Here is a 12,951-nt window from a genome sequence, read left to right as displayed (position 1 = left end):
TATTATAAAAAAAAAAAAAAACATTCAATTCAATCCAAAATATGTAAATTGTATAAAGACTATTTTTTTTCTTTTACTAAGTTCAACAGAAGAGACCTGAAGATCGATCAAAGCATTGTGAAAAAGACATTTAAGATGAGAACAGTCATCGGAACAATATAAAAAAGATTGTGAACAAGTTATGCAACGGCGAATCATTGGACTGAGAATAATTTCTTGATCTCTTTACTTCAGAACATTGCGGCTAATTTTAAACTCAAAATCACACGTTTTGTTGCCCTTTTATTCTGATACGCAGTTATACGAATGCAACAGTTCATCAGCAAGAAAATAATAATCAGTCAATTAAATTACTTCTATTTTTAAAAACGTTGAAGCTTTTTTTTCCCCTCACAATTGTTGGGGGGGGGGGTCGGCATTAAAGAACACACATTTTGCCAAACTAATTTTTTTTTTTTTTAATAAAAATATATTTTAGTTTCCCCCACCTCTAAAATCTAAAAAAAATCAAGATAAAACTTATTAATTTACATGAATACAATTTGATAAGGATGGACAATTATTTGGAGTTTTTGAACTACTACTCTCTTCTTGAGTGTCATTCGCACATTTCAGATGATGTAACCTCGGGCCTCCTTCAAGTGTATCTTGTCAGATGCAGGAATCTTACTGTCAAACTGGATAGAAGTTGTAATTCAAGATTCAAAATACAATTGCTTCAACCTAGTTAAAAGTTTCTGTTTGAAATTCCTGCAGATTCTCAAGTCTGACAGAAAGATTACAGAGTCTGACAGAAAGATTACAGAGTCTGACAGAAAGATTACAGAGTCTGACAGAAAGATTACAGAGTCTGACAGAAAGATTACAGAGTCTGACAGAAAGATTACAGAGTCTGACAGAAAGATTACAGAGTCTGACAGAAAGATTACAGAGTCTGACAGAAAGATTACAGAGTCTGACAGAAAGATTACAGAGTCTGACAGAAAGATTACAGAGTCTGACAGAAAGATTACAGAGTCTGACAGAAAGATTACAGAGTCTGACAGAAAGATTACAGAGTCTGACAGAAAGATTACAGAGTCTGACAGAAAGATTACAGAGTCTGACAGAAAGATTACAGAGTCTGACAGAAAGATTACAGAGTCTGACAGAAAGATTACAGAGTCTGACAGAAAGATTACAGAGTCTGACAGAAAGATTACAGAGTCTGACAGAAAGATTACAGAGTCTGACAGAAAGATTACAGAGTCTGACAGAAAGATTACAGAGTCTGACAGAAAGATTACAGAGTCTGACAGAAAGATTACAGAGTCTGACAGAAAGATTACAGAGTCTGACAGAAAGATTACAGAGTCTGACAGAAAGATTAGAGTCTGACAGAAAGATTACAGAGTCTGACAGAAAGATTACAGAGTCTGACAGAAAGATTACAGAGTCTGACAGAAAGATTACAGAGTCTGACAGAAAGATTACAGAGTCTGACAGAAAGATTACAGAGTCTGACAGAAAGATTACAGAGTCTGACAGAAAGATTACAGAGTCTGACAGAAAGATTACAGAGTCTGACAGAAAGATTACAGAGTCTGACAGAAAGATTACAGAGTCTGACAGAAAGATTACAGAGTCTGACAGAAAGATTACAGAGTCTGACAGAAAGATTACAGAGTCTGACAGAAAGATTACAGAGTCTGACAGAAAGATTACAGAGTCTGACAGAAAGATTACAGAGTCTGACAGAAAGATTACAGAGTCTGACAGAAAGATTACAGAGTCTGACAGAAAGATTACAGAGTCTGACAGAAAGATTACAGAGTCTGACAGAAAGATTACAGAGTCTGACAGAAAGATTACAGAGTCTGACAGAAAGATTACAGAGTCTGACAGAAAGATTACAGAGTCTGACAGAAAGATTACAGAGTCTGACAGAAAGATTACAGAGTCTGACAGAAAGATTACAGAGTCTGACAGAAAGATTACAGAGTCTGACAGAAAGATTACAGAGTCTGACAGAAAGATTACAGAGTCTGACAGAAAGATTACAGAGTCTGACAGAAAGATTACAGAGTCTGACAGAAAGATTACAGAGTCTGACAGAAAGATTACAGAGTCTGACAGAAAGATTACAGAGTCTGACAGAAAGATTACAGAGTCTGACAGAAAGATTACAGAGTCTGACAGAAAGATTACAGAGTCTGACAGAAAGATTACAGAGTCTGACAGAAAGATTACAGAGTCTGACAGAAAGATTACAGAGTCTGACAGAAAGATTACAGAGTCTGACAGAAAGATTACAGAGTCTGACAGAAAGATTACAGAGTCTGACAGAAAGATTACAGAGTCTGACAGAAAGATTACAGAGTCTGACAGAAAGATTACAGAGTCTGACAGAAAGATTACAGAGTCTGACAGAAAGATTACAGAGTCTGACAGAAAGATTACAGAGTCTGACAGAAAGATTACAGAGTCTGACAGAAAGATTACAGAGTCTGACAGAAAGATTACAGAGTCTGACAGAAAGATTACAGAGTCTGACAGAAAGATTACAGAGTCTGACAGAAAGATTACAGAGTCTGACAGAAAGATTACAGAGTCTGACAGAAAGATTACAGAGTCTGACAGAAAGATTACAGAGTCTGACAGAAAGATTACAGAGTCTGACAGAAAGATTACAGAGTCTGACAGAAAGATTACAGAGTCTGACAGAAAGATTACAGAGTCTGACAGAAAGATTACAGAGTCTGACAGAAAGATTACAGAGTCTGACAGAAAGATTACAGAGTCTGACAGAAAGATTACAGAGTCTGACAGAAAGATTACAGAGTCTGACAGAAAGATTACAGAGTCTGACAGAAAGATTACAGAGTCTGACAGAAAGATTACAGAGTCTGACAGAAAGATTACAGAGTCTGACAGAAAGATTACAGAGTCTGACAGAAAGATTACAGAGTCTGACAGAAAGATTACAGAGTCTGACAGAAAGATTACAGAGTCTGACAGAAAGATTACAGAGTCTGACAGAAAGATTACAGAGTCTGACAGAAAGATTACAGAGTCTGACAGAAAGATTACAGAGTCTGACAGAAAGATTACAGAGTCTGACAGAAAGATTACAGAGTCTGACAGAAAGATTACAGAGTCTGACAGAAAGATTACAGAGTCTGACAGAAAGATTACAGAGTCTGACAGAAAGATTACAGAGTCTGACAGAAAGATTACAGAGTCTGACAGAAAGATTACAGAGTCTGACAGAAAGATTACAGAGTCTGACAGAAAGATTACAGAGTCTGACAGAAAGATTACAGAGTCTGACAGAAAGATTACAGAGTCTGACAGAAAGATTACAGAGTCTGACAGAAAGATTACAGAGTCTGACAGAAAGATTACAGAGTCTGACAGAAAGATTACAGAGTCTGACAGAAAGATTACAGAGTCTGACAGAAAGATTACAGAGTCTGACAGAAAGATTACAGAGTCTGACAGAAAGATTACAGAGTCTGACACGATACATCTGAAAAAGGATGTTACATCGACTGAAATGTTGTGAAAATAACATTCAAGACAAGAACATTCAAGACAAGAACATTCAAGACAAGAACATTCAAGACAAGAACAGTAGTCGTGAAGAATCCAAATAATACGTTTTATGATTGATTGCCGGCAAATATAAAAAGGATGGGTTTTTTTTCTTTTTACACACAGAAAATAAAACACGAATCTCAAAACTTGAAAAAAAAAAAAAAAAATGAAAACGCCCATTCATTTTCTTTCAGATACAACAGATTTTTTTTTTCTTTTTATGGGAGGAAGGGAGGGGGTATTGGCTATTGGCTGAAAATTCCACCATTCGTGAGTGCACAGTAATGATATCAAAGATAAAAAGGGCAGGGCTAAATTATAAGTTATTGGAGTTGTTCAGAAGTTTTGATACTATTAAAACACAGAGAGGTGCTAACATGATTGCAAGAGTTTGGAATGGATGGAATAAGTTCAGGAAACTTTTGCCATTACTAAGCAGCAGAGCGTTATCAAGAGAAGAGTCTATCAGTCATGTGTGATTTTTTTTTCTTTTACTCTTTTCACTTCACACGAGGCATATTGTCACTTTGACATAACAGGGCTACTACTCGGAATCATGCTTAACAAGGGACTGTGAGGAGTTGAGCTGCAAGATGTCTGGTCACAGTACATTTATACTTATGCAGGTGAGTACAGTCAGGGCAGCAAGAAACAGAGATGGAATTCCAAAGTTTAGCAGTCTGAAGGAAGAAGCTATTAGAGAAGAAAACTTTCCAACCTCTAGGGATCTCAAACGTAAAGAGGTGGAACTTTGTTGCTTGTCAAACTAGTCGAGAGTATATATGTTGAAGGGGTACTAGTGTTAGGAGTTCAGAGCATATTTCATTAAAGTAGTTGTAGAACAGGCATATTGATGCAACATTGTGGCGATGGAACAAACGTTGGAGCTTGGGCGATAATATAAAACCTATTAGATTTGAGACTTTAGATTCTGTCAGAGAGAGGGATGCGAATGGTGGATGTGGCAAAAATACTCTATGCATGGGTGAATGGTGGTCTTGTAATGATATAGCATCGTGTGATGATACATGAAAGTGAAGCTTGGCTATTAAGGGTTGAGGACATGTGTTGCATGAAGAGAAAGGATACAAGAAAAATATGTCATGCAAGTTTTTAAGACAGATTTGTTCTGGTGAGACCAGAGGAAGATTAAATCTGAACAGTATTGGGAAATGTGTGCAGAACAGGAGACAACGATGGTATGGTCACATTCAAAGAATGGATAAGAGTGCTCGGATCAGTAGATGTAGAATTATTAGGTAATCAGGGTCAGCGCACAGAGGAGATAAAAGCCAAGGAAAACATGGGAGGAATAAGGATGTGAGAGAAAGAGGAATAAAGAAAAATCTGCCCAGAGATATGTTAGTTTGGAAGTCAATTTCTAAAAGCCGTCCAATATACGTCAGCATGCAAAACAGAAGTTAAGCCGACTATGATAATAAAAGTGGCATAGGTAAATAAACATGTAAAAATGGCACAAGTGAATAAACATGTAAAAATGGCACAAGTGAATAAACATGTAAAAATGGAAACAAAAGAAATGAAATTTAAAAAAGGCTAAACTACTTTTAAAAAGCGAAATTTGCTCTAAAAAAATGGAGTGGTTCTATAATGGGTGATCGATTTACTAGAACGCTGCATTAGAAACTGAGTACCCCCTATATTTAAATATTGACATTCTTTTGATAATCTTGTAAATTAGTGTCCATTTGATAATCTGAAAAAATTGAAAAAAGACGAAAATAAAAAAAAAATAGAGAGGGGGCAAAATTCCTCAGGTCCACCTCTATTTTTTTGTATGCACATGGTCTAAGTAATAAAGTTATTTGGAAATATATGTGACTGAAGTAGGATTTAACTACAGCCTCTAATTAAAACAATAACAAACAAAAAATAATTCAATGTAAATTTTTACCTGGTTTTCACCTTTACATTTTCCTTTAAAATGACTTTGGTAAGTTTTCGGGTATGCTGAAAACGAATATCTCAATTAAATTTTGCGCAAATAAGTAGTTTGCGGAAAATTTAATTTCCATCTGTTAAGTAATGTCATTTCTTATGCCATTGCTGGTGGCCATCTTGGTATGCACGCGCTTGCGCGTAGTTTTTTGGGTTGCGTTTACACACACGAACGCGTGCATCAAGATGGCCACCAGCAATAAAACAAGAAATGAGATTGCTTAATATCCGGAAAACTAGTTATTTGCGGAAAATTTAATTGCGATATTCGTTTTCTGCACACCCGAAAACCTATTTAATAGTTATTTTAAAGGAAAATGTTAAGGTGGACAGGAAACCAGGAAAATGTTAAGGTAGACAGGAAACCAGGTAAAAAATTTACCCAATCCAATTCAAGTCTTTCCTTCAAGACAGGTCTCGCATTATCAGCTAAGTTTCAACCGCTGTCTCATCGACGAAATGTTGCAATGTTGCATCCTTCTGCCTGTTTTACAAGTATTTTAAATGGTAGGTGACTGCTCCAGTGCTCCACTGCTCCGATGAACTATAATCTCTTGTATCCCCCTCGACGTAAATACCTCCGACAACTCGACAAGCAGCAAAATCACACCCCTACACAGTAGAAATTCCTAGATATAAGAAAGCATTCTACTAATAGTTTCTGCTAGACTTTGGAATTCCCTCCCAGGTTCCTGCTTCTCTAACTGTACTGACATGCAGAAGTTCAAGTTTAATGTAAACAGGCATCTTGCTGCTTAACTCCCTACATAGCATCCCTACAAATTATGTCCCAAATAGTAGCCTCTTACATCAAAGTGGCACTGTGCCTTGTTTGGAGTGAAAATGGAATTTTTAAAAAAAATTGAAATAGAAAAAATGTTTTCGTGATGTGAGACATGGTAAAAAAAAACTATCATTCATGTTAATTGTTACGTGACGAATAAGAATAAGAAAACGACATTTTTTTTTTTTGTTGTTGTTGTTGTAATTTTTGTTTTTCTATTTGCAAGATTCGATCGCTTTTCTGCGTCCCCTTTGCTTTTTTCAAATGCGATTTTAAACATTTCACAGGAAAAAAATAAATAGGTTGTAGTCATGCTTGCTGTGTTAGTTTTTAGTAAAAAAGAAAGTTTGATATCTTTTTCAAATAAAATCCATTTGTGACAAGTGCCCGTTGCATTTTAAGTTTTAACAAAAAAAAAAAAAAAAAATAGAAATAAAATCAAAATGTTAGTTTTAAATAAAAATTCCATTTAGTTAAAAAAAAAAAATCAGAAAAAAATAATCGGTTATTTTTACTTAATTTAAGATTTGGATTATAAGAGTCATGGCCTTCGTTTCAATGTTCAAACTTCATTTTGTTTTTATTTTATTTATTTATTTTTTTCAAAAGACGTCATCAGTCGGGTTTGTTTTTTCGGTACGAAAAAGTTATCAAAAAACAAATATATAACAAATAAATGTTACTAAAGCCAAGATAAGTTACTCTTCTACCTAGTTGAATAAGTTTTTAGTGATTTTATTCACATGAAAGCGTTTTCGAAAACAAATCGTGTCTCTAGCGTTAGCCGAAAACAAGAAAAATGTCCGCAAATTGACACCTAAATAGTTGAGTCTCGATAATGACTTAAAATGTTTTGGTAAATTTTTACAAAGTGCCCCAGCGTATTATAAACACCCCAACCTCCCCATGTTAAGAACGGCTTTCGAAGTTGGGGGGGGGTCATTCCGAAAGCCGTTCTTAACATGGGGAGGTTGGGGTGTTTATAATACGCTGGAGGACGTCGTAAAAATTTACCAATGTTTTTTGGTACCTAGGCACTTTTGTTACCGTGCTGAAACAACGTTATTATTTAGAAAGCCATTCTTAACATGGGGTGGGTGTTTTCTAACTATTCTATACTTTCACTTAACAATTTAATAAAAAAAATATCGTAAAACTTGAATTTAACTTAAATTATTATTTTAAAAACTAGCGCGGTAATCAAATTGCATAAGCACCTGTGTTTCTAACAGGATTTTATTTTTAAGTCATTATCGAGACTTCAAATATTTAGTTGTCCATTCACGGCTTTTTTATTGTTCTTATCTACCGCTCGGCGCTCGACACTATTTTTCGAACCGAATAAACATTTTAAAGTAAGTAAAAACACTAAAAACTTGGTATTTTTTTTTTTTTTTTTTTTTTTTTTTTTTTTACAACCTGCCCCAGCGACGCTAGTGTTTATACTACACTGGAGCCCAGCCGGCAGCCCAGCGTAGTATAAACACCCCAACCTCCCCATGTTAAGAACGGCTTTCGAAGTTAGGTTGGGGGGTGTTTATTCCGAAAGCCGTTCTTAACATGGGAGATTGGGGGTGTTTACACTACTACGCTGGGACAGGTCGTAAAAAAAAAAAAAAAAAAAAAAAAAAAAAAAAAAAAAAATGCCAAATATTTTTCCAGATAGAAAAGTAATATTTATTTCTTATTTTTTTACATTATCTCCACCTACACAATTTTCATTAACATGACGGTTTTCGACTATGCTGAATACGAAAATCTCATTTAAATTTTGAAGAGACAAGTAGTTATTGAGATTTAAAGACCTGTGATTCTCTGGTGGCCGTTTTTACGCGCGTGCACGATAAACAAGTCTACTTATTCAGTTTTGGACGACTTTTTCGTGTAAAACAAATCACTCGATTTGTAGTTTTAAAATAATAACACGATCACCCGTTGGGTCAGTATTTGTTATAATACATTTTATTGATTACAGAATAAGTTTGACATTGGTTAATAATCAGTGCTTATTCAGAATGCCACTAATGGCAGCAATTAAAAGTTAAGAAAATACAGAAAAGTCTGCATGTTACAGAACGAAGATGTTATATTCCCAGAATCACGTCATTCGTTCAAATAGTTCTTTTTTAACTATTAAAAAAAAAAAAAAAAAAAAAAAAAACATTTACGATTTTACTACTAAACTATATTGAACATAAGGCTGACTTTTTACATCGACACTTCGATTTGAGTTGTCTCCCCCTTATTTATTCCATCGGATTTCATTATACCCGACGAAAACATTCCGACTCGCTTGGTCGTAAAATTTGATTTAAAAAATGACTCGATCAAATTACGTGATTTTTGGAATATGGCATTATCGTCATGTAACGACTACGTACACTTTTCTGTATTTTCCTTATTTTTAATTGCTGCCATAAGTGCCAATCTGAATAAGCACCTTATTTGGAAACGCACCTAACAATTTAATCGGTACTAGTGTAGAGTGATCCGTGCTGCTGCAATAATAACGTTATTATTTAAAAAGCCATTCTTAGCATGGGGAAGGGAGGGTGTTTTGTACCTATTCTATAGTTACAATTGAATAAAAAATATCAAAACTTTAATTAAACTTGGAAATACGATTTAAAAAATAGCACGGATCACTCTCTGCACTAGCACCGTTTTTTGTTCAGTTGTACAGAATAGGTACAAAAAAACCCTCCCTTCCCCATCTTAAGAATGAAGTACTAGTGCAGAGAGTGATCCGGACGTAAATAATAACGTTATTATTTAAAAAGCCATTCTTAACATGGGGAGGGGAGGGTGTTTTGTGCCTATTGTATACTTCAACCTTACAATTGAATAAAAAAATTAAAAAACTTTAATTAAACTTGGAAATACGATTTAAAAAATAGCGCGGATCACTCTCTGCGCTATCACCAAGAATAGTTTTTTTTAAATAATAACGTTATTATTTCAACACGGATCAATAAGTGCACTGCCACTACTGCACTAGTACCGAAAAGAAAAAAAAAAATAAACAAATCAGTGTGATTTTTGGCACATGATATTTTCGTTTAGTCACGTGTACGTACATCAGAGTTTTTCTTTATTTTTGTTTAGTACTTGTACTGCACTTAAATAATAACGTCATTTAGAAAGCCATTCTTAACATGGGGAAGAGAGGGTATTTCGTAACTATTCTGTACTTTCACCTAACAATTTAATTAAAATAAAAAAAAGGGGGGTGCTTGTGCACTTTTGCCACCGCGCTATTTTTAAATAATTTTTGTTTTGTTTTTCGGGTTGAATTTAAGCTTCACGATATGGAAGCACCGAACAAAACACTCCTCATGTTAAGAACGGCTTTCAAAACAACGTTTTGATTTCAGCACGGTGGCAAAAGTGCACAAGTAATAAAAAAAAATCTGTAAAACTTGAATTTAACTTTAAAATACTACAATAAGCACATAAACACCTTTTGTTTGTTTAGCATAAGGTGAATTCTGAACCAGAAGCGACTTTTTTTTTTTAAGAATTAAAATAAATAAGTGGGGGATCTGTTTGAAATTGTTTAAATGTTATAAATTGGTCACACCCATTTAAACACGTTATTAAAAAATAATTACGATTCGAAAATGTTGGAAAGTAAACAAAAAGATTAAAGCAAACGAGATGATTGTGAATATCTCGGGGGTGGAAGTGATTACTTACATTGTTTGGGGTGACTTCGTTGCCGTTGATAAAACTTGTAAAAGTCCCCGTGGGTAGAGCTACGGATTGTTGGAATCGTTTCCTCGACATGTCACCCCGTTGGCCTTCCTCCTCTCGAGCTGGTTTGGAGACGGCGGGGGAACTGGCTTGTTTGTGCTTTCGCAGGCTTAGTTACCAACATGAGGACAGCAAAGGCTGTGGTAGTTGGAACACAAAGAAAAGAAAAAAACGCTATTGTCTAGTTTTTAATTAAATAAACGTTTCCCAACTTGGTTTTCATCGATTTATTTGCGTGTGTCATTTGAAGCCTCAAGAAAATAACTGTCATTTTCAGACTCAACGCCTTCTGCCATCGCGTTACAAATAATGAAGAGTCGCATAAAGGGAGGTAACTCTCAAGTCACGACAATAACAAAAAAAAATAAAAACGATGGAAGACTCTAAGAGCAATAATAAACACGTCAACAAAAAAAAATACAGTCTTACAGATCACGGTTTGCCAAAATGGGTTCTACGAAACATGGGGCTCCGTGAGTGAAACTCAGGGACCCTGGAAGCCCTTTCTTAAAGAGGACCAAATGCTTTATACGGAAAAATTAAATGGCTGCAGAGTTTGTTTTGTTTTTTTTTTTGCCGAAAAGAGATAATCATTAGTTAGTGTTAAAAATTTGAAATTAATGTTTTTCATATTTATTTAAAAAATAATCTTGTTCGTGCTGCATGAAAAACCATTGTCCTGTTCAAGCGTTTCATGGTGTTTTGAAGTTTGAGAAATCCTGTTATACATTATCCGTTAGAATCAAGGTATTTAGTTCTCTCTCACTGCTAGAACCGTGACATCAAAGTCGGAAAGGGGGATTGAGAAGTCAGTGCCCCCGAGGAGCGACACTCTGACCTGCAAAAAAGTGCCTAGGCAGCCCCGTCGGAATTCCCGGTAAGGGTGCCTCGGGCGATTAGCAATAAACTAACTTCCTCCTCAGAGAGAGAAGGGAAAGCTTGGGAGGATTGGCCTCACTGCACAGAACTAACATTACACCGCAATCAATAGAAACCAGGTCTTATAAGAATGGTCTGATCTTTGTTGATTTTTGAGGCCGAGGATAAAAATCAGAATGGATAAAGTGACAGTGAATCGATATTTTGGACTATAGCAACAAAAAAAAAAAAATAATTTCTATAAAAGTCGACAATTCTGTTATATATATGCTTCATTATTTCCAGCTCACTTTGTTTTTTGTTTGTTTTTTTCTATCAATCTTCTTATCATTCTGTTCTAGCTAGGGATGGGGTATCCTTCCGGATGCTAGACATTCAGTCATTATCTCATACATTGCAACTGTGAGATCTTTTTAATATTCTACTGTCCTTTTAAGTGCAATTGTTAGAATGAATGAAATAACAGCAAATTGATATCTTAGACTATAATGATACTCCCATCGATTCCAACGTATGAGGTCTGCCACAACAATTAAGTTGTTCAGAAATACCCACAGATGATTTATTTATAGTGGTGAAAGCTTTGAGCAGGACCAACCACACTTTTTGGTACAAGTGTTAATCTCAGTCGATGCAATGACTGCAACAAGATAAAGCAGACATTAAACCTCAAGTTTTTACATCAGAGTGTAGAGGTGGAGTCGAACTCAAGATGCCCAGTTACAAGACCAGAGTGGTCTTAGTGTCACACCCCCATAGAAGTAGATTTTCCTGCTTGCGTGAGAGACGAGAGCAGGCTACTAAAGACATTCACAGCAACTGGTGTGCTTTCAAATATACGTCGTCTTGCCGACACTTTACATGGCGTCGCCGATATAGGAAACCTGTTACAAACAACGTTGGAATATGGACGAACAAACACAGCAGACATTACTTCAACGGATCTTCGAGCTACAGCAAGAGAACATTGCCCTGGGAAGAGATGGAGGACAGTCCAGCAAGCCACTTACAAGGAGGCCCGACAGACCTACTATAGAACCAAACTCAGGTGATGGTGACTGGGCGATATTCAGTGACTCCTGGAATAGATACAAGGAGATGTGTGGATTGACGGAACCAACAACGTTAAGAATCAAGCTGAGAATGGCCTGTTCCCCAGAAGTAAACCGCCTGTTGTTCGACATGGTAGGAGCAGAAATACTGAACTTTGTCAGGGAAGAACAGCTGTTATGACACATAAAGCTTGTAGCCATAAAAAGCCTACACAAAGAAGTGTACCGGCAAGAATTCCACTCCATAAGGCAGAAGGAGGGGGAATCGGTTACGAACTTCGTGACACGACTTCAATCAGTTGCAAGATTCTGTGACTTTTCAGTGACTTGTCCGAATGGGATAGGATGCGGTCGGAAAGTCAGCTACTCCAACGATATGGTAACAGGACAAATGGTGGCAGGACTGGAAAACCTGGAGCATCAAAGCAAGGTTCTGTCGAAAGCTGCGATGCTTACAACACTGAAAGAAAAATTCAACAGGCTAAGTCTCCCCATCTCCACAGTAGTGTATACCCTACTACAACGAGCATGCAGAAGTCAGGCCGCAAGCAGCGTCATTGGAAGAACCAGACAGTATCAACCCCGAGAGACACTGAACCCTGTAAATGGTGTGGGAAAAGCTCATACCCTCAGGGCTCAAAAGGACGAGAGGGCTACCCAGCAGCAAAAATGACTTGTCACAATTGCAGCTTTACCGGATATTTAAAAATGGTCTGCCAAAAACCCAAGCAGGGGTCCAGCAACAGATCTACAGTGGGAGTGGTCAGAACAGAATCTAAAACTCTCCCTACCCAAGCACACAAAAAGGGTTGTAACCAGATGATTTGCCAAGATGGACAAATAAAAAAGAGATGTGAAGCCAACCTGACAAAACCAAAGGCCATGCCACACCTTATTTGGAACAAAAATAAGTTCCGAAGAGGTACTCCTGATCCAGCACCAACCCTG

At 36.4% G+C, this 12,951-nt stretch overlaps 1 protein-coding gene across 4 annotated transcripts in view; it reads right to left on the bottom strand.

Moving 5' to 3' along the window:
* LOC145276696 (myotubularin-related protein 10-B-like) overlaps window positions 1-10,417 on the bottom strand; it is a 175,098-nt gene extending 164,681 nt beyond the window's left edge. For all 4 annotated transcript variants that reach the window (XM_080127884.1, XM_080127886.1, XM_080127885.1 and 1 more), the window contains exon 1: window positions 10,016-10,417. In XM_080127884.1, coding sequence (XP_079984010.1) covers window positions 10,016-10,105 — 90 coding nt within the window. In that variant the 5' untranslated portion in view covers window positions 10,106-10,417. The remainder of the gene's footprint in view (window positions 1-10,015) is intronic.
* Window positions 10,418-12,951: the final 2,534 nt, after the last annotated feature.

Source organism: Euprymna scolopes, chromosome 5 (genome assembly GCF_053919585.1).
Source record: "Euprymna scolopes isolate OS-2025 chromosome 5, ASM5391958v1, whole genome shotgun sequence".
NCBI lineage: Eukaryota > Metazoa > Mollusca > Cephalopoda > Sepiida > Sepiolidae > Euprymna > Euprymna scolopes.
The sequence above is the reverse complement of the archived record's forward strand: the minus strand, read 5'-3'. Positions and strand labels throughout refer to the sequence as shown.